The sequence below is a fragment of the Cottoperca gobio genome, chromosome 6, assembly GCF_900634415.1.
Source record: "Cottoperca gobio chromosome 6, fCotGob3.1, whole genome shotgun sequence".
NCBI classification, from domain to species: domain Eukaryota; kingdom Metazoa; phylum Chordata; class Actinopteri; order Perciformes; family Bovichtidae; genus Cottoperca; species Cottoperca gobio.
The window spans coordinates 18,137,821-18,160,004 of record NC_041360.1 but is presented as its reverse complement, the minus strand read 5'-3'; the positions used below and the strand labels follow the sequence as shown (position 1 = coordinate 18,160,004).

At 41.8% G+C, this 22,184-nt stretch overlaps 2 protein-coding genes across 6 annotated transcripts; one reads left to right on the top strand and one right to left on the bottom strand.

The window, feature by feature from the left end:
• The first annotated feature begins 743 nt into the window (after positions 1 to 743).
• Positions 744 to 14,846, top strand: kcnc1b (potassium voltage-gated channel, Shaw-related subfamily, member 1b). Of its 4 annotated transcripts, none has more exons than XM_029433819.1 (4): positions 748 to 1,978; positions 5,614 to 6,529; positions 7,183 to 7,356; positions 14,715 to 14,846. In XM_029433819.1, exons 1-4 carry the CDS (start codon positions 1,412 to 1,414, stop codon positions 14,786 to 14,788), a joined length of 1,731 nt encoding a protein of 576 aa, XP_029289679.1. In that variant the 5' UTR covers positions 748 to 1,411; the 3' UTR covers positions 14,789 to 14,846. The 4 variants fall into 4 exon arrangements, with proteins under 4 accessions (XP_029289680.1, XP_029289679.1, XP_029289678.1 ...); XM_029433818.1 differs by lacking the exon at positions 14,715 to 14,846 and adding an exon at positions 11,049 to 12,569 and having other exon boundaries at positions 751 to 1,978; XM_029433817.1 differs by lacking the exon at positions 14,715 to 14,846 and adding an exon at positions 8,441 to 10,567 and having other exon boundaries at positions 752 to 1,978.
• On the bottom strand, positions 11,570 to 21,604 carry sergef (secretion regulating guanine nucleotide exchange factor). 2 transcript variants are annotated; one of them, XM_029433829.1, is made up of 12 exons: positions 21,515 to 21,604; positions 21,116 to 21,254; positions 19,790 to 19,942; positions 19,228 to 19,322; positions 18,998 to 19,058; positions 18,802 to 18,915; positions 18,621 to 18,683; positions 17,840 to 17,998; positions 17,576 to 17,742; positions 16,058 to 16,094; positions 13,455 to 13,680; positions 11,570 to 13,381 (listed from the first exon to the last, which is right to left on the bottom strand). In XM_029433829.1, exons 1-11 carry the CDS (start codon positions 21,602 to 21,604, stop codon positions 13,487 to 13,489), a joined length of 1,272 nt encoding a protein of 423 aa, XP_029289689.1. In that variant the 3' UTR covers positions 11,570 to 13,381; positions 13,455 to 13,486. The 2 variants fall into 2 exon arrangements, with proteins under 2 accessions (XP_029289689.1, XP_029289688.1); XM_029433828.1 differs by having other exon boundaries at positions 11,570 to 13,680.
• Positions 21,605 to 22,184: the final 580 nt, after the last annotated feature.

The following is a 22,184-nucleotide window of genomic DNA, read 5'->3' as shown; positions in this document are numbered from 1 at the left end:
AAATCCTTCATCCGCACCAAAAAATAGGCCCTCAACAGTTAGTTATTTTTCCATATTTGTAATCTTTCTAAAATCTCGCGTTAATTAAGAGACACTACATACAAGGGACTTATTTGCAGTGAGCAATGGTGCCCCCTGCTGGCACATTTCAAGTGCCGCATATAAGAGTTGCGCAAAAACAAAAATTATTCTCTCAACTCTTTATTTTTAAAATATCTCCACAATCAGTGCAGCGACATACACGTGCAGACTGTCAACATCTGAATCTTACATCTGTAAATCACGGAGCTATAAGAAGGTAGGATCAGACTCTTTTTGATGGTAAGGCGGATCTGCGCGTGCATGGCTCCAGGGTCACACCTTCTCCAACCAGCTGTGCATGCAGACGATGAGTCCCTCCTGACTGTGACAGCCGCCCACCGACCATATCCCTCCGAGCGACGACGTTAAGAATTGGGCAGCGATGACACTTTCAACAGCTTTAATTGGAGGACTTGACAGCGTGTTTTAACAAATGCAGGGTCCACTGGGCATGCTCCATGTGATCTGAGAGGAGAGCTGGGCACTGTGTGAATAACAGGCAGTTTGGGCGTTTTTTGAGGAGGCTGGTCATCCTCTTATATCCGATTCTCATTTTTGTTTAACCACGCAGCACAGAAACCATTTGCCTCCCTTCAAATAGACAGTGGGTGTTCTCTTCAGCAGCAATGCACGAAGGAAATGGAAAGTTCCTGAGCATCTCTGTGCTGAGACAAAGCGCTGCTGTGTGTCGTTAAACGCAGAGGGAGCGGGCTGAGCGTCGGTGTGAAGGAGGTGAGTCTGTAGGCAGCAACAGAGGAGGGAGTGAAAGCAAAGCAGCGCCGAGTCTCCACCAGGAGCTGCCGGACAGGCGCTGTCCGCTCAGCACCACCGCAGTCACCTTGCTGTGAAAGTCATAAACCTGCTCAGCACTGATCTGATCAATTTCCGCAACTTGGGGAGTCTAATGAGCTGGATCTGTTCTGCTGACAGGGGGGGGGGATTAGTCAGCGTCTGTGCTTTTATCTCGACATCTTGGATTTACAGACTATGTGACGCCCATTCTTAATGTAATGCCATTGGCTACAATGATTTTTGGATTTCGATTTTATACCCTCCAGTGAGCCTGGCAGCTATACGCGTCTATGATCCTCCAGTTGCATCACAGGTGCTTGTAGAAAACACAGGGTTTAGAGTGAATGTAGACAGGTGCGTGTCAAGCAGCCACGATTTCTTTCATAGTTGGTGTGAAACGACAGGTTGTTTTGTGCGTTGCCTCCTTTAAGTAACTGTTTCCATCAGTGTAATCCCTGCTGTGCATGGTTGCACGGAGCGCCTAGAGACTTACCTTTGCGATGAAGGGAACTTATTGGAGAAATGCCTAAGGGACGCAATGGGCCTGAGCGACGACAAGGATCGCATTGTGATAAACGTGGGTGGGATCAGACATCAGACATACCGCAGCACCCTGCGCACCCTACCTGGCACTCGCTTGTCTTGGTTGGCCGAGCCTGATGCACCCAACCACTTTGACTATGATGCCAAGATCGAGGAATTTTTCTTCGACCGCCACCCTGGCGTGTTTGCACATATCCTTAATTACTACAGGACAGGTAAACTGCACTGCCCGGCTGATGTCTGCGGGCCCCTCTATGAGGAGGAGCTGGCCTTCTGGGGCATCGATGAGACAGACGTGGAGCCATGCTGCTGGATGACCTATCGCCAGCACCGGGAGGCAGAAGAGGCCCTTGATAGTTTCGGCGGGGGGGGCCTGTTAGACCTGGCGAACGATGATGCGGAGCCAGAGATGGAGCATGCTGGCGAGGATGATGTGGATGAAATGACAAGGAGGCTGGCTCAGGGAGACACTCATGATGCCAGGAGTGGAAGCCTGTGGAGCCGGTGGCAGAAACATGTTTGGGCTCTGTTTGAGGACCCTTACTCTTCTAAATATGCAAGGGTGAGTTGCTTTCAAGTCTAAGATGTTTGTCTTGGCTTTGTTCTTCTTATTTAACATAATACCTGAAACCTCATGAGGAGTTATCATGAGCACATTCTGAGCTATAACAACACTTAGAAAGTTTCATTGCTGGTATGAAACAGTCAAAGTTGCATTAACAAGAATTTAGTTATTTAGTTTCGTGAATAGGGCTGCAACTAACACACATTTTAATCATCGCATAATCTGCCGATTATTTTAGAAATTAATCGTTAGGTCTATAAAGTGTCAGAAAATAGTATTAAAAAAAAGTCTGTCCCAGTTTCTTAAAGTCTAAGGTGATGTCTTTAAATGTCAGTTCGAAACCCAAAGACATTCACATTAATATGATATAAAACAGAAAACCAATAAATCTATTTATATTTAAAGAGGCTGAAAACAGCATTTTCTGCCATTTCAGCATTAAAAATTACTTTACCAATTAATCGACTAAGAGATTCGAGATTAGTCAACTATTCGCTGCAGCTTGAGTTGTGAATGAGTCTGCCTTTGTCTCTTTATTGTAAAACAAAGCGATTGATGGCTATATATGGGAGGTTTAAAGTAGCTTTTGATGACCTTGACATTGCCCTCCCAGGGGTCTCTACTACAGGGAAGTGACTGTACAGAGAAGGAGGGGCGGAAAAATCCACCAAAGACCTCATCTGTCAAAATCATTTACATGCAAATCATCAATCCTGCCCTCCTCTTATTCACAAGAAGAGATAAATAGTGATTGTGGCTGTCACCAGTTTTTGGATTGATGTTTCCATGACACCAGAATCCCTGAGCAGGCTGGCTCTGTGGTTAAATAGGTTAGATACATTAGGAAACCAGATCTTTGGCACCACCAGGATTTTAGTGGCAGACGTCCAGATTGGGTTGGTGTTTGTTTTGGGCACTTTTCCATCTGGGCTTAATGCCTCTTCATGGTGACAGTGAAATTACTTTACACCCTCCGATTCTTTAGACCACAGCCCCGTACAGTGCTACCCGCTGGTTAAACAGCTGTAGCACTGATAGGTGTACTTAGTTACTGGGCCCCATCGAGCAAGTGTAAACTGTATTGACATATTCTCACTCTTACAGCAAGCATTAGTGAAAGTAGTAAAACCAACTCACACACACACACACACACACCACACACACACACACACACACACACACACACACACACACACACACACTTTTTTAAATGTCATCTTCTGCATGCAGGGACATTTCCCAAAGCGGAAAACTCCCCAGACGTGTCCCACATTAAGCAGTGAGCAAGACAAAGCAGAGTGAAGATTGACAGAGCTCCACCAAGACTGTCAAAAAGATTAATTAGAAGTGAGCTCCAGAGTTAATTACTGACTCTATTCACAGTGGATACATCAGTGATCATTGGAAAACCCTTGTCACCGCATATCACTGTAGGCCTGTGGTTTGCCATCAACAGCAAGAATTAGCCAATAAGAAGCAAACACATCTTTGCCTGTCACCCTCCCGGCCACACCGCCAAACCGTGACAAAAGACACATAATTTACTGAAAGAGGCGGTCTGATAAGATGCAGCGTTTGTTTAACAGTTTGAAGAGTGGGAGGTTCAGAGGGCTGAGCGAGAAGCTTTATCACACTGAAGCGTGCTGGCAGTGATGGGGATGTTTATTTTCCAATCCTCTTGCTAATTGATGTGCATAGGCTGGTCAAAATAACAAGGGCATCCGTCAATTAGGATTATTTTCAAAATTTCAAAATCACAACTTTCTAAAGCCCATGTGCTGGCAGGGCCAAATTAACTCACAATTGGAAATGAGCTGTGTGTAAATAACTTGTTTGAGGTGATTTAGTTATTATATATTTATTGAGGAGTATGCACCATGAACATTTAGAGACAGTAGACAAGACATCGACAAACAAATCTGCAAATTAACGCAAATCAAGAAAGGGTTGCTGTTGTTTGAGGTAATTGTTTTCAATTGTGGTAGAATTGGATTGTATTATATTCTAGTACTTGCTATTTTGTACAGTACATACTGTAGAGGGGGTGGACAAAACAACAATATTATGCAATCCAATACACTACATACACTGTACTAATGCCTCCAAAACGGACACATAATCTCTCACACTGTACCAACAACATCTGAACATCATTATCTTGACAACGGTTCATTTTAAGTCATTAGTATCTGATTGCATTAAAATGTAAAGTTTTCCTTTTGTCTACTCTATATGTTTAAAAGATGGACATTTTGTATTGAATTCAAAGAGAATAAAAAAAACCCCGCAGAGCCATTCACATGCCATATTGTAAACTGAGTCTCCATCTTCATCTGAACTGGTGTGTGTCCTCTTTGCTCAGCGTGAGTCGTCTCCCTGAGCGGAGAGGACAGCCCTGCTGACAGAACAGAAGTCAGTCAGCGTGCTGTAGTCTCCCTCCGGACCTTCATACTAACATGGATGGGAAGCAGACATTCATCAGCTGCAGTGATTTCCTCAGCACAATGCGATGAATTGTCAGTGATGAGATATTATGATGAGGGCCTGTTTTCCATCTCGTGCCTTAGTGACACACTGTGAGTGGACTTTCTGTTGCTCAGTGGAGTATACGTAAGATGTCCTCATGCCCAGACAACTAACCTCCTGATAATACTCCTCCCAGCTACTTAACAAGGCTGTGCATTAGTTGGAGCAGCACTACAGAGCCTCTTACTCTTATGAAGACATCTTCATGCATGAGCTATTCATCCAATTGTTGTAATTCATAGGATGATTAAGTAGCTTCCCTCCTGTCTGAATCTTTGTCCACCAACTCCGATCTATTGACCTCCGATTCCCACTGAACATATAGCAGTTTCTTCTCATTCTAACGACAGCACACACATACTGTAAAGCAGTAAAGTATGAGGAGCAGGATAACGTGAGGAACGGGTAGTAATCAATACCCAAGAGAGAATACTGTCTCTGTTACATTCATGTAGTATGCATCATACATCATACATTATCTGAGACTAAATGTGATGAAATGTGATCATCCAATCAATACATAATTAAGGCTAAAGTACACGTTTTCCATTAAGTGAAATTTCTCATTCAAGTCTCCCTACAGCTCAGCAAGCCACTCAGCTCACCACAATTCCCAAGAGTTGATAATTTGGATAATATGACTTTGTATAGGGAAAACCAACTGCAGCGATGGTGCTGAAGGGAAGAGCCCCAGCTAATTTAAGTCATGTGGGCTAATGTCCCGTCTCCTGGTGCTGCTGCTGGCTCTTGGTAATTCTAATGTAACATACCCTTGAACATGCTGTGACCTTGAGATACAGCAGAGGGAAGAGGAGCAACAGCGTGCATTGATTGACCCTTTTACAATGACACTTCTGAATCAAGACACATAGTGCGCAGTGAGAGAGGAATGAAGGAGCGAGAGAGTTTTTCAATGCCATTGTCACTGTCAGACGGCATTGTCTCTGATAATAGATTGAATTGCATTGTGTCGGGCTAAGAATGGCTGCTAGGCGTTGAGCTTGATTACATTGCATGAATTACTCTGCTCCTCTGTCCTTCTTCCACCTCCCCTCTTCTCTCCCCTCTTTTTCTTCTTCTGCACCCTCTACATATGTCCTGCTCAGTGGGTGGCTCTGGCCTCGCTGTTCTTTATTCTGGTGTCCATCACCACCTTCTGTCTGGAGACCCACGAGGCCTTCAACCCCATCATCAACCGCACTGAGGTGGAGGTGGTGGACAACGTCACAGTGGAGCACACCTACCAGGAGACTGAGACTGCGCTCTACCTCACCTACATCGAAGGCGTTTGTGTGGTTTGGTTCACTTTTGAATTTCTAATGCGAATAACTTTCTGCCCAAATAAATGTGACTTCATTCGGAACGCCCTGAACATCATCGACTTTGTGGCCATCCTGCCCTTCTACCTGGAGGTCGGCCTCAGCGGACTTTCATCCAAGGCAGCTAAAGATGTGTTGGGTTTCCTGAGAGTTGTCCGCTTCGTGCGGATCCTGCGTATCTTCAAGCTGACCCGTCACTTTGTGGGACTGCGGGTGCTGGGCCACACGTTGAGGGCCAGCACCAACGAGTTCCTGCTCCTCATCATCTTCCTCGCCCTCGGTGTCCTCATCTTTGCTACTATGATCTACTACGCTGAACGGATTGGAGCTAACCCCAACGACCCTCGAGCCAGTGAGCACACACACTTCAAGAACATCCCGATCGGATTCTGGTGGGCTGTGGTGACCATGACGACCCTCGGCTATGGAGACATGTACCCTCAGACGACCTCCGGTATGCTGGTCGGAGCGCTGTGTGCCCTGGCAGGCGTGCTGACCATCGCCATGCCCGTCCCTGTGATTGTCAACAACTTTGGAATGTATTACTCTCTGGCCATGGCAAAACAGAAACTACCAAAGAAAAAGAATAGGCATATCCCTCGTGCACCCCAACCAGGTTCTCCCAACTTCTGTAAGTCAAGCATGAGCTCCCAACAACCAAGCCCCATACCCCACGACGACGTTTTCGAGATAAAGTTTCAAGGTAAGAAACACAGATGATGTGTCCTCCTGATGCAGCCACATCACCACTCAGCTGTTTCATTGTTTTTCTGTTCCCACACGTCAATCAGCTGATGATTCAAGCATTAGATTAAACAAAATGGGTTTCCCACCAAAAACAATCAATAAAATATGTGATGAAAAGCATTTTTTACTACTGGATAGGAGAACAGAGAGATTGAGGCAGAAGGTGAGTAATCTTGATATTGATTTTGCACTTCTTAATGCAGTGATTCACTCCTCCTCTCTCTTAAGACTAACTAAGAGTCTGTAATCACCATGTATTTGTAATGTCAAGAACATGTAAGTAGAAGCAGCAGTCACTTGATTTCCTCTTGAATTCCTCTGGTGGCGTAAGTGCAAAACTAAATTGACCTATGATACAGTTTGTGCTCAAAATCATGTAGAACTAGACGGGCACACGGAGAGTGCAGACCGCCGGCAAGGCCACAGGCCTATTTTGCAATGTTAGACATTAGCCATACAATATTATTGTGTGCGGTAATCCCTGTGTGCATAGTAGAACATGAAAATGGAAGATATATTTAAACAAATGTGGCACTTAGATTCTGAAAAATAGCTGCTATGTGAAACCAGATTTTTATTTATTTATTAAATTGATTGTTTTCTCGTAAGATTCTAAGCTGAACGGTGAGGCAGCTAACGCAGCGCTGGCCAACGAAGATTGCCCTCATATAGACCAGGCCATATCTCCGGAAGAAATCTTCAGCCCCAGCGAGAGAGAGCGGCCCTGCTTCCTGGTCACCACTGCTGAACGCCCCAACCACACAGGGGGCAGAGTGAGGAGGGGTACGTACAGTAACAGCCAATCACAGGCCCCTGTAGGACACTGACACCCTGTAGACCGTAGACAGGACACGCTCTTTTTTCCCTCTTTGCTGAGTGTTACACCTCAGTTTTTAACAGGCACACACACACACACACACACACACACACACACACACACACACACACACACACACACACACACACACACACACACACACACAACAACAAACCTCTAATTACACGCTTTCACAGCAGCTGCTTCTCCTCTATTAACCGTTTGGGAATTGTATATATTCAAAGTCACAATAACATCTGTTAAGGCCAAGCACAATCTCCACAAATGTCAATGATAACTGTCCACATCTACATATTATATTTTTTGATACCATGCATAATGTAATACCCCTATTTATTTACAAGTAAGAAAGATATTTTCGAGATTTATATGATCTAGAATGTGTTGTCTTATAAGACAGTATTTCTGTGCTGTGTGTATACCATGTATGTACATGTGTTTTAATGATAAATACCATGCAGGATCCTGACTTATGAGTACATTGCTCTCGACCATAACGGTGCATGAAGTGTCTTGCTGATGGGTGCTATCAGTATGGTGAAGGAGCACAACACAAATGGATAATGTCAAACGTTTCTATTAATGTTATAAAAAACAAATTCTAATTACTGATTTTTAATACAAGGGTTTCACCCTTTGTGTTTTATTTATTTAGTTTTAAACTACAAAACATTCCTCCTTGAAAGTCTTGTTAGTCTGTGAGTTCAGCCAGCTCATCAACAGTAAATGTTGCACAGTATGAAATTCTACCTGTAGCTGAGAATACATTCTCTGCCTGAGGTGCCTACCTTTTCGAGTCTTTTATGGTGTTATACTCCAAACCATTCCAGTACCACCCGGTGCATGCTGTACTCCTGATGCACACAATGCATGGAGAATATTAAACTGTCTCAAGTCTGTGTTGACCTGTTTCTTTGGAGACAAAAACAAGAAAGCAACAGGTAGTATAACCAGTGAGGAACAACCAAAACATTGTCATGGATTCAGTGCTGAAGTGTACTCAGAACGTTCTCTGTTTTTCAACTAAAGGTTATGAAAAGCCTTGGAGCCTTAACAGCATGTCTGGCATGAGCGGGGATGCCTCTGGAGTGTCCTCAGTGTCCGCCCTGCCCTGCAGCCCACCTTGTCTAATGCAGCACTCACATTCCCCCATCCCATCCATTATGTAGCATGGTTGAGTAGCAGACACAATGCCATTGGAAGGCCAGGCAACATTCCTCCTTAACTTACCTGTTAAATTTTGTTTTTACACTTGCCTTCACTCTTGCTTTTTTCATTTTTATTTCATTCTTTTTCTGGAAAACTGTACCTAAACTGTGTCTAATACTCAGCTTTCCCAAGTGTTCTCCTTGGGTGTGTCATCATATCCTAGACTAGAAAGCATCGGCACATGCCACTCTGCATGGGTCACCTCTCTTGTAGACAAAGCACTGTTTTACTTCTACCACAGGCTAACCCCACTCTTTCCCTGTGTTTACATCATTGCCTGTTGCTCTGTTGCTTTTGATCTCGCATACTCTTCTGCGAATAACTTTTTATCTCATCTGCTTTTTACAATTTTGTGAAAGAAACTTTCATAAGATGTAACCCCTGCTTAAAATATGCTGGATATTAACAATACATGGCTCTGAAACATATCCAAGAGGTACCATTGCCAGCTGTTATGGGAACTTCTCTTAAGTGCTTTGTACGTTGCAAAGTAGAGACGTTATCATTCTGAAAATGCAATCCAGACAAGGCTCAATGTGATCTGAGTGGCTATTTAAAAAAAAAAAAATGCTGTCCAACGCAATATAGAGATGATGACAAGTCCTATGATACTAGTGATGAATACATTTAATGTCAACAGAACTAAAGCGGTTTTGTTCATTTGCATGTACTGCATGAAACATTATGTTCAACAAGAAGCTAACTGTATTGCAGAACCTGTAAGAAAAAAATAAGTTTTTTCTTTCAAAAGCTTCTAAAAGCTTTGTCAATTGTTATGCATTTTGAGACAGCTTTACAAGAGACTCAGTCATAGCAGAGAGTTTTATGTAGCCGCCATTCTTTGCCTTTCCCCAAATTCATTTATTTTCTTCTTTTCATTTGATTGGGGCCTCCAACTAAAATAGCATGATTTGACTTGAACAATCTGTCATAAAGCCAACTAATGCTGTTATGAGCATAAAAAGTTTTTATACAAATATATTTACAGGTAGTTATTAGTTTTTAAACAGTATCCGTTCTCTGCAGTAACTTCTATTACTGCTGCGATGCCTAAATTAAGGTATGAATTATTAAACAATGGTGCCTTTATACCTGGTGAGGCAAAGTAATAGAGAGTAGTAAATTAAAATTATGATACATAAGTGCTGCCAGTGTAGCATCAATACACTTTATACCATGCTCATAACAGTGTAACGAAAGCTTTATTTTATAAAGGTGCGCCTTGTACCTTTTGCACCACTCTCGTACCTTTAATCACAGTAAATTGGTTATGTTTGTTACACCAGCCAACACATACTAGGATTTAACCCTTAGGGGGATACATAGCTCCCAGCAGAAACCATAACAACTTAAAATACTGACTGTATCCCCATCTCAAGAATTACTTTGCATGATAAGCACAAATTATTAATCAGAAGGGACCAGGCAACTCTACAGAGCCAAAATATATCGAGTTACCAGATGTCACGATGACTTCGGCAGTATGTATGTCTATTGATTTAAAACATCAATAGGGTTACTGTCCCAATAAGTATGCACAATTATTTCAGGGCACTTTAAAACAAATTAATGTTGACAGATCAGAAATGTTTAATTCTAGAAGAAGACATAAGTACTGCAACTCATCTAAGTCTTGTTTTTATTCTGAAAGAGCAGAGTTTCACATTTCGAGTCATGTCTCTTGTGGTAAATAATGGACGTTATATATTTAAGAAAAAAAAAAACCTTGTGAAGATTTGATGTGAAGAGATGCAGGTGAATTATATACTCATGCAATTCAAGTGGGGGGGGGGGGGGGGGGGGAAAGTACAATGCGACACAGCATGGGATATGGGTCTACTTGGGGAAAGGTAAATGCATGTATTTTCCATTTATGCAACAGAAAAGTATTCAAATAAAATATGTAAATATAAGTCCTTGCATGAAATAAATTTTATACACAACTAGCGTTTAGACTCCGTTTTTATTCAACAGCACATGTATACTGTACATAATCTTTTCTTTCCCACTGGCTCACAGCTAATGCTTTGAACTGCCGTTTGACCCTCTGTTTACCTGTGTCCGGGTCAAAGAGAGCATAAAAAACTAGCTGACTGTGAGAGCATGACGCAAAGTATACAAACGCATGACAATGACCGAACTACTGTACATCAACGTGTAAAATGCAGCATGACTGGGCATGTTTATTAACCGACTCAGAGTCTAACCTCTGCACACAGACAGTACATCGTGCTCTGGCTAAGCATGGGAAAAACATGGTAAACCTGTCGTTTACCATGAGGAACTAACGGAGCACATTTTCTTTACTTTTAAAGCTCGTGTCATGTCTCACCTCTCGCAGAGGTGTCCATCATCACCATCATTTTCACCATTATACATAATTTGTGTAATAATTTATTTGTGTTATTGTTTTTTTATATGTTTATAGAGACCCAGCGACAGCACCGGAGCAGACAACCAACAGAGTCAGTTTGTGTTATGAACCATGGTGTCCCAACCACTATGTGTATGACCCATAAAGGCCCATCACCCACCTGATAGTGCTGTAGCATTGTTGTGTGTATTACTTAGTCTTTTTAATTGGGTGTGACAGTGACAACCTGTGCATCACAAACTCAGCATAGATGTAGCACTGAGGAAGTTTTGTTGTCAAGCCTTACGTAGCTCAGTATCTGTCACTGGCTACTGTGTTGTAATTTGTGTGCCTATTTTTGGTTTGTGCCAGTGCTGTAAATACGCTTTTTTTGTGTGCTGAAGCTGTGTGTACCAATGTTTTTGAGCGATCATCTAATATCTGTGTGCTTCTTCTGTTGAAAGAAAAAAAAAATGTTGCTCCGATTTTAATCACCCAGCAAAAAAAACCCCACTTGTCATGTCTGCCAGACGAAACAGTTGAAAACAAATCGTTAACTTTGCACTGTCATCATCACATCTTTGTAGACTTTTGCACTGTTTTGCACCAGTAAACCTTTATTTGATATGTTTTCAGGCATCAAAGAGATAACGTTCACAAAAAAAGTCATACTTTAAAAATCACCACTCTTACCTTGTATTGATGAGGCATTAAAGGTGTACTGTTAACGATTGGTAAATACTTTCTTGCTTCATCAGATCTTATATAGGGTTATTCAGAAAGGATTAATATATATTGAACATTCATTAAATGTTGATATATTTTCACATATAACTACACTTTGATTAACAAAGACATCTTATGTGTATGTGCACACATGCACATTGACATATTAGCATGCAATACTAACCAATGCCATAGCATTACACACATACTGGACAAGTGCCTGTTATGCAAATAATTCTTACCATTCAGGAATATAGCTTAACCAACATGATGAATTAATGTACATCTTATTTGACATTAGCATTCAGTCACCAGCCATTGAAAACAAGCATCAGTTCAGCACTTAAAAAGCACGACACAACAAGTAACCCCCATACGCATCAGCTTCTAAAGGCAAGCAATGCGCTTTCCTAATTAACAACAGAAAGGAGAGCCACAAAGTTTGTGTGTAAAAGTTAGTGAAGAAGGGACCAACTTTTTACCAAACAACTGCAAACACACTGCCAACAATCCGACTGATCTGTGTGCGGTCGGGTACAGCAGATCTGAATCTGCCAATAGAGCTGAGCACAAATGGGAGGACAGTGTGCTGATCATTGTACGACACCGAATAAAAACAATAACAGCAGCTGTTGTCAAACTGAATCAATAACGCAACCGAGAGGCAACCAATGTGCCGTCTAGTGAGACTTGAGTGTGTGTTTTGAACACCGTGCATTTTGTGGTTAGTTATCTCAATAAAGGTGTTCAGTGATCGTTTTGATTGCTTTGTTGTTTAGGGATTTTTTGTGTCTTTTCTAATCAATACAGTTCAGGCTTGTACAATAAATAGTGATAAATAAAAAACCCACAGATATGATAATTTTTCAACAAGTGTTGATTTATTTTTTTCAAACTAATCCAGGTATAAGCACATTAATGCATAACTTCACTGATAGATGTTTTTCATGTTTAATTTGTATAAATCATGAGGATAAAAATAAAAACGTTTACATAAATTGCATCAATGAGCCATTCTGAGTCCTGCCATTTCCCTTGACCACAGCACTGGCTTCAGACCTGCAGTTAGTCGCCGGGTGCTGCACTGCGGCCGCCCACAGCTCATAAATATATAGGTTGGGTCAAATGCAGCGGACGAATATCTCCCAAGAGGGATTAACAAAGTACACAGTATCAAAGTGGTGCAAATGAGACAAAACAGAACATCAAAGAATATGACACAGACTGCCAAGATGATAAATAAGTGATGGACATAATATATATTTACACTGTACTGTATGTGTAAGTGCTAAATCATGAGAGGACCAAGAGATTTTCAGTGTGAAGTGCAGAGATTGACTGCCTTCTGACACTCAAGATCACAGCAATAAAACGGCTGACATGGGAAGATGGAGCTTTAGCGCCAGTCTAGCCCATCCCTCACGTGATCCATAACTGCTTCCATCAGGAAGACAACCACGGCAGGTGGACCAGAAGCCATAGGCAAAGCCATCGGCCCAGATCATGTCCATCAAAGTGATGGGCTGGTCAGAGAAATTATGAGCTCTGTCCACATGTAGCATAACTCAGCCTGTGTCCAACCACACCTCAGTATTTATGACGACTGCAGTTTGAAGCCTGATCTTTTCAAGGAGCTTAAGTAGCCTATTAGGAGGTGGAAAGTTACAGTACATTCAAAGGCACTTAGAGTGCTCATATGTGGGCTTTGCAAAGCACCAATAACCCACTTTATCAGTCAGAAATATGTTAATTCACAACGGCATTGAATAAATGTTCCTGCTCCGATGTTACCGAGGTGGAGTCGTTGCAGAGTTTTGTCTTGAGTCAGTCGTCGCAGTGCACGCTGCCATAGAGTGTCCGGCTCCACAGCCAATGAGAAGAGGTCTGAGACCAGAAATGAGCTGTGGCTGAACGACGTCCCTGTGTGAACCGTCTCCACACATCCCATGTTCGTTCCAGCCCCAGGAGAGGAGACATCCCCCTGAAAAAGAGAGAGAGGGGTCATGGGTCATTGGAGCTGACAGAAGGAGAGAGGGAGGGGGCGGCAGAACTGTACCCTCAAATTAGCAGCCTGAGGAACAAAAGGCTGCGTGCAAAAAAAAGCAGAAGCCATGCGATCTCACACACACACACACACACACACTTTCTTTCTGTCTTTCCCCAACACTGACACTCAGCCAGCGAAAAAGCCTCCCTGTTCTTCACAGCTGGTGAGCTTGTTGGTGGGTGTGGTCAGGTCTGCATCACCGACAAGACACGTGCCATGGCAACACAGTTACCTAATAGGCTCCATTGCCATGGCAACAGAAGCGAGCTTGCTTTCTCAAGGGTAACACATCATCAAGCTTTCCCCGTCCTGCAGTTGTGTGTCTTTCATGGCTTCTTTTCATTTCTTTCATCGAGGAGTTTCTTTGTCTTTCTGCGTTTTCAGCGTCGTCTCTGAAAAGATTTGGATTCGCCAAGTGACGCATGCTTTGTTTTCCCGCCAGTTAAAAGACCGAGATATCGTGCCAGCAAGTCATATCAGTGTGACATTCTGCCAGATATGGCTTATGCATAAGAAACACACATGTTGCTCTATCATTAAGACGCTGCATGTATTTATAACTGGACTGCATGTTTCTCCATCTTTGATTAAGGTTGTTCGCGCTCGTTTCTTAGTGAGCAAAATGTGTTGACATGTTTTGTTCACTGGGGAGAAGACTTGTGTTGGTGCCGTGCTAAATTCATGGACTCACTGACTGGAGTACAGCACATCAGTGTTTCCATGGCAACCAAGTGCCTGCACAATACTCTGCACAACAAAAGGATTAAAAACAAGACACTCGAGCCAAAAGCCTTTTCCTTGTAAACAAATCCTGTCATTTGGTTTTACATTCGACAGTTTAAAATCAAATACCACCGTGACGCAATCTGCAGGACTTACATCACACTACACAAATAAGTTTAAACCGGATCTGATATAACATTCCTGTCAAGTTCAAAATGTTCACATTAACACAAATCTTTCCTCAGATTGGATGAGCTGTGCCCACAGCATCTTTGGCCTATCTCCCACGTCTGACCACGATGATGAATTCCATACATGAGGAGCACTTGCCCAGGTGCAAATGGGCAAGTGCCGAGCAGGCAACAGATATCATGAGCAGCATGCAATGCTCTCCGTTCCTTTCCGCCTGACCTACTTCAGCACCCGAAATAGCAGCACTCAGGTCTCTGCTTCCAATTCCCGTTTTGCTATTTCATTGCTCCTGCCACCGCGCTCCAGACAGGAGGAGGAAAAGAGGAGCGAATGGCGCAGGAGCGAGGTGCAGGAGGTCTCACATGAGCTCTCCATTTACTGGTTCTGCGTACTCATCACATCACTGAACTTCTGAAAGCACAGAGCGGCGCTTTGTGAGAACTGACATTATGATGGACTCTCTCATAACCATTTCCAGTTAACTTTTCAAAACTAAAAGTGGGCATTTGCTGGCAGAAACACCAGCAAAGTCAAGCGTTTCCTCTTTAATAGAACCCAGTGGTTGAGTTTTTAGTGTTCGTCAGCATCATTTATATTCATGCTGATGTAAAATAAAGTGTGTCAGTGTTCAAAATTTAATGCCAAAAGACTTTACTTCCAAAATGTTTTCTGGTGCTAGTCGTTGACTATGGGAAAGCAGGAGACTTTTGGCGAGCCTGTAAAGAACAAATTATACATTAAATCTCTTTGTAACTGGAATATGTGATGTTTAGTATTATTTAAGGGATGTGTGCAGCTTCCATGTGTATGCTCTGTTCTTATGTGGAAAAAGGGAGACTGAAAAAACATGCCTGTAAATGTGTGTGATTAATTCAGCACTTTAGCAGGCCTGTTGGGTTAATTGCCTCAGTCAAAGATACCCATCTATCCATGCGGTAATTACTTCCTGGTGCAAAGGCCACCGAGCAATGAGCTAAACTGAGAAACCCTCTTCAGCTTTACCAGAAGGATTAATATTTCAGATCCATGTTTAACTGTAAAGTAGACAGTTCCCTTACTCAGCCTTTGATGCAATGTGTATTCCCTGTTATTTTATTTAGTAAGAGCCAGAGTCATGTCAGGACAAAAGTGGAGCCTCTTGTTTCAGGGACTTGCACTTCCTGAAACTCAATACTGTAAACTAGTTTTGCTTATTTTCTCAGAGACGGCTCTTCTTTCATGCTTCTTTCCAGTGCAGTTGTGTATCATGTGTGATGTTTATGCTTATTTATTTTCTAGCAACATTACAGGTTTTGATACAGGCAAATGAAGCAGTTTTTGAAAATGACATGCAATAAGAAGAAAAGACAAGAAAATGTACGGATATTTTTGGGAGAATACGCTCCTCACTACTCACCTACAATGGCAAGGTTATGTTCAGATCCGCATGAAATCTGTAGAGAAAAAGATTTGAAGTGTTTAAAATGTGTGTTGAATGCAGACAGACAATTTGAAAACTGTTATATCCACAATTTATTTTGCCTCCATGGATACTGAGATACTTTGTAACCGAAAATAAATTTCGACGTGTAAAGATGTAGTCATGCAACTTTTATTCAAAACTCCATACAACATGAGTGCACCAAATGTATTTCTGTATACATTAGCCGCTCGATATAAAAGCCCTGACGCCGTAGTGCATCGTCAGAGAGCAGTGCAGAAAAGCCAGCTCATTCATGAAAGCTAAATCCCACTGGAGGTGATAATGCTACCATCTTGATGGCAGTCTTAAGGGGACACGTTTAAATTATTATCCTGAAATCTACAAAACCAAAAACAAGAGTAAACCCCTGAGACAGAGCTCTCAAGACTCCAGTTTAGATTTCTACAGCGTACTTACTAGCAATAATAGTCATTGAATTATGTATATATTCTTACTTGAACTGCTTTGATAAAGCGATGTTTTTTGATAGAGCATACAGCTGCAGCAAGCCATGAAGGGAAACGCACACATTGAGTCCTGAACCAGTGACAGGTTATAATGTGTTACTCCAGTATAGTTCATAAACTTCATAAATATGTGACAGTTGAATAAATATTGACTCTGTTGGTGTTTATGGACACCCTACAACATTGTAGAGTGGGCTGAGAGATTCATAACCCCAGCAGCTAATCCATCTCGCCTTTAGCTTTACACTCAAAGTGACTACGCCTTGACATCGACTGCCCCTGGCCGTCCCTGACATACACTTTATTGGTAACAATCTCCTACAATATAGCTGCCATTTAGACTTCCAGTTTAACTAGTGAAGCAATCCCACGATGCGCTCGCATAATTGCCCTCGTGGGAGAAGAAATCTCTGCCTTCACTGAATATAAGTGGTCCTCTGGCAGTAGGTGTGCGCTCTGCACGATACATGTAGTGATGCAACTCATTAAGAAGCTACTCTTAGTGGGCTTGGCTCACATTCAGTCAAACTGTGTTTCCCCTCACACAAAACAACCCTCAGCTTTGTCTGTGGTTGTCTGCTGCCCCCTGCTGGACTGACAAGACATTTCCTGCTAAAACTCAAGATCGATGGCCACAACAATAAAAATCAATATATATCATATATATCATTAATATTAATAACACTTAATGTAAAACGCATTACATGTATAAACATTGCAGAGGGGGAAGAAGTACAACAGCACAATCTATAAATACTCAATACAAGTAAAAGTCCTGAATTTAAAAGTAGGCCTACTTATACTCTGTGTTACATTTGTATATTTATACTATTGGATTATTATTATTATTGATGCATTAACATGCAAGCAGCATTTTAATATTGTAGCAAGTAACAAGTAAAGTACTGAATGCCTTAGAATTGTACTTAAGGGTTAGTACTTGAGTAAATGTACTTAGTTACATTACACCACTGTACAGTCTTACCTGTGTTGCTCCACTGAGGACTTTAACCTCTGCAGGGACACATGCCTCCTTGTTTCTACCTTCTGCTGAAGGACCAGTCGATTGCTGCTCTGGGTTCTGACTGGTTGATGCTTGTCGGCCCAGCTGTCCATAATCTCCTCTGCCCCAGGTGAACACTCTTCCACTCTCTGAAATTAATGATGATCTTCAGATATGGCAACTGTCCTTTAAATCCTGTTAAAGCTGGTGAGCGTCACAGACATAATCTGTGTTATTATGGTTCACCTGTTTGGGCAACGATGTGCGTCCAGCCGCTCCACACATGGATAACTTTCTCTCCCCCCAGCAGTGAGCGTTTCACAAGACAGGGAGACGACAAGAAGGACTCTGTGGTGGTCAGCTGGCCATGCTTGTTGCTTCCCCACAGAAACAAATCACCGTCTCCTGCACACACTGATGGGAGCGACATAATTCTTCATTCAGCAGAGGCAGCATCAGAAAGGCAGAGCAGTAATTGAGTGTTGCTGGTCAACTAATTACAGGACGAAAGGGAGGGCAGACATGATGTAAGACCATGACGTGGAAGAGAGCTCACTAGTAGAACCTTAAACTCTAAATGCTCCCTCTGAGAAAGAGCAGCGCAAAATGCTTTAAATAGCTGCTTTTAAATTATAGTCTTTGCTTGTGTCCATGTGAAATGATACAGCATATCATCAAAGCATCAATAAAAACTGTTTTCCCTTGGAAGTTTGTTATCCTCGGCCTGAGAAGAACCTGATTTAACTGCGTACTGCTGGAAGATGTGCAGAGAACCCCTTTTAAAACAACACTTGAACTTTTAGATAGAAGGTGCCATTTCCTTCACTGTTTTGGTGCAAATATCTTGATGCGATGCCTACATCCAAAATCACAATGCAAAAAATCAAGCCTACAAACATTTCCAAAGTGTCTTGTTTTTGCAATTTCAAGGCTGATATGAATGTTTTTTGTCAGAGGCTCGCACGCTCAATAAACTAAATGTGAAATGAACACAGCATAAAGATCATCATATATGCCAATGTCCTACCTGTAAGGCACACACAGTGCGCTAAGCCAGCCGTTACCATGTGTGAGGTCTTCTGATCCAGACCTGCAACATAGGCACAAGTATCTGATCACATTCATCAATCATCAATCATTTCTGGCCCTGTAAATCATGGAACTTTCTTTCCTGTATGTATTTCTATACAGTACAGAATCTCACTTACCTGGAACAAGAGAGGGCACCGCAGAGCTGAGGTGTGCTGGGACAGGCCGTGGACTGAGTGCTCTCTTAGCGTGAGTGAAAAGGCCAGTCCCCCACTGATATACACAGCCGGAGTCTGAGGGCAGAACACAGAATTAGGATCTGTGGATTAACTGCTAAATGAAAACACACTGATGAAGTTTTTGCCGCAAACTTACCAGTAACAGCTAGTGTATGTCTGAGTCCTGCTGCTACACTCACCACCGCCTCCTTCAGACTCTGAGAACAAACAGCACAGTGACATCTGCTTAAAAGAAACTGATCAAACTGATCATGGGGTGAAGTTGGTTTGTAGCAGTTCAGATCACTCAGGATTGATCAAATCAAAAAAAAAAAAGGTATGGCAAACATTAGAGTGGTTTTATCGTATTCACATTCATGTGCTCACCTCAACAACCAGTAGATCTGCAGAGTGCGTGACTGTTTGTCCAACACCTAATTGTCCAAAAGCATTGGAGCCACATGCTAGTACTCGACCACAATCTGTCAGTTTTACATAAAAAGAAAATAAATATAACACACTGAAATATTCAACATTTGGATGAGTCATAACTATTTCTAACATCGTATTGTGCGTCTTCTGGGAAACTCCCTCAAGTTTTAAGATAACCCTGATCACATGGAATGTGAGTCTAATGCTGCATTCATGTCACGTGTTTGTGTGTCATCAGACAACTAAACACAGTTGTATGGTGGCAGAGTATGTTGCACAGACAATATAACCCTATATACATAAAATATATAGGGTCCTGTCCTCCTTTTTGGCTGTTGTGAAATCCAGATTTTTCCCGAAGGATAAATAAAATGTCCTCCTATCCTATCCTTTATCCCTGCCTAGGAGGACCTCCTGGGATAAATGGTTAATCGTCGCTCATGAAACTATCACACCCTTCTGAACATAGTGCACATGTAAAACAGAGCACAGCATCCTGGTGTAAAATGTTTCTCACCCGTGAGAAAAAGAGTAAAATCCCAACCACAGGCTACTTTTGTGACCCTCTGAGTCAGGCTGGGACAGAGTTGAAGAGCTGTGATGTCTGCATTGTGGCCAAGTCCCAGCTGGCCTCTGTGATTCTGTCCGCACACAAACACCTCTCCGTTCTCTGTCCAACACAAAATACACCACAAACATTTGGGAGCCAGTCAACCGAGTTGGCTATTCATGTAGAAAACATTTAGATCAGACAGTTACTAGATGAGGAAAAACTGATAAAAAGAGAAGCAACTGCACCTTGACTCAAAACCATAAATGTATTAAACAGACACAATGGATTGAATTATTGTTGGGGTTTTTTCCAGTACTCTTGCACCTACACGTGATGTGCATGTTGCATATAATTACAATTCCCCTAATTACAAGAATGAATTTGTTACAAGACACCAGCACATCACAACACACCGGCCTCAATTAACAGTAACTGTCTTAATGCCTTACACAATACATATTTTGGGCAGGTAGTCTTCTCTGTTAAAGGAGCAAAACTATGCAACGGTCTACCAACTGAATTGAATAAGCAACACAATTGTAATGTTTCTAATAAAAGTATTTAATCATGTCCAAAAGAGAAACAAGATTGCTCTCATACCTAATACCCCTGTAGACACACCTGTATCTTTGTGCATGTTTCTGTTTAGGTTTTTTTTAAAGCCTCCTGTGGACTGGTGTTGTAAATTCAAACACTAAACACAGTGCATCTGGTCATTGAGAATAAATGTATGTTACAATTCTAATGCTACAGTGACGTCTAAATAAAATAAAATAAACCAACTTTTAAAAGGTGAGGAAAAAAACACAATAAAAACTAGTAAAAACAGTTTCCTTCTTTCTTCTGTTATTTGCTGCACAATTAATTAGTATATGTATAGTATTAGTATAGTAGTATATGTTTGTGTCTTGCTTTATATTTGTAATGTTGGACTATGGCAGTGTTTTATAATCTCATGTGGAATTGGCTAAATTTGTTGGCCAGAATAAACAAATTATCCTAACTAAATAAAGCCATCACCATCAACAATAACATGTACCATTTGTTTATGTGCATACCATCAGTCATTGTCAATATAAATCCTACATGCTGTATATAGCTTCATGTAGGCTACATACTGTAAATGATCATCCAGTCTATGTATAACCAATGAATTCACTTATTTGGCCCGGAGGGGGGCGCCACATGATCTTTGTTCCGACTTGGTTCTCTTGGTCCATATTGCTGGACACGACACATGTTATCAGGCGTGTAAAGAAAAGCACAGTTTAGAAGCGGACAGTAATCTACCTGTGATGACCACGGAGTGACCGCCGCCGCCGCTGAGAGCCCGGACAGCCTTGTCTTGTAGAGCAGAGGTGTCAGACAGCCGGGGCTCTGGCAGGTCCTCCACATGTCCCTGTCCCAGCTGCCCGTAGCTGTTAGCTCCCTGACGGACACCACATGAAGTTAATAATAACGTTAGCACTTCTGAGTTAACGTTAACCAATTTCTTAACGGCTGTTTGTTTTGACTGCACTTGTACGTTGGAGCTAGTTCGCTAACAGTTAAGCTAACGTTAGCAAAAGTGCTATGTTAACGTCCCCCATTGAAGTGTTACTCTGCTGGTGGCGAGTATATTAGATAATTAAACTACACGATCAGGCAAACACAGCTTTAACACTTTAACTGTGAAGATAAATAACTTACCCAAGAGTGTAAACAAAACTCTGTACTCGAACTCGTTGCCATGGAGTAATGCCGTAATACAGCACGATTTGCGACAGTGTCGTAAACCATGCTACTAACGGATGTTTGTTTTGTTTCCTTTATATTTTTATAATAAATAATGAAGAACTCTTACATTTTCAAAGGCGTTTACCAGAACATTCACTTCAAGAGACGGGCCCTTGTTTTCTCTCTCTCTCTCAACATCTTAAAAATGCATGCAAACAAGTACAAAAGAGGAGGAAATAGGAACAACTAAAAAAATGTACACGAAAAATGTATGAATGTAGAGTTTGAACTATTGCTCAAGGCAATAGAGTATGGTTCTTACCTGGGAATTTTCATATTTTTGCCGATACCGTTAATGTGAAATTACCCTCTCAAAAATACACTCAGTTGCCAGCTTAGTACAGTCACCTAATTTAGGCCTTCATGATGGTATGATTTATTTAGACTGCATTAGTTTGAGAAATGTGTAACAGTAACCTATAAACTGGCAACTGGGTGTAGACTTAACTTAAAATTGTATCAATAACATAGCTATTACCTAGTTTTAATGTGTTAACACTTTACCACTATAACACTTTACCATATGCTGTCACTTTACCTTTATATTCTTTACTTATTCTTTTGCAAACGATTTACTCCTCCG

Coding starts and splice junctions, on each gene's coding strand:
- kcnc1b (XM_029433817.1), top strand. CDS start 1,412: ATGGGCCTGAGCGACGACAAGGATCGCATTGTGATAAACGTGGGTGGG. Junction 6,530..7,182: donor TTTCGAGATAAAGTTTCAAG/GTAAGAAACACA, acceptor TTTTCTCGTAAG/ATTCTAAGCTGAACGGTGAG. Junction 7,357..8,440: donor AGGGGGCAGAGTGAGGAGGG/GTACGTACAGTA, acceptor TTTCAACTAAAG/GTTATGAAAAGCCTTGGAGC.
- sergef (XM_029433828.1), bottom strand. CDS start 21,604: ATGGTTTACGACACTGTCGCAAATCGTGCTGTATTACGGCATTACTCC. Junction 17,999..18,620: donor GCACTGTGTGTGCCTTACAG/GTAGGACATTGG, acceptor CAGTGTGTGCAG/GAGACGGTGATTTGTTTCTG. Junction 16,095..17,575: donor TCCTCAGTGGAGCAACACAG/GTAAGACTGTAC, acceptor TTTTCTCTACAG/ATTTCATGCGGATCTGAACA.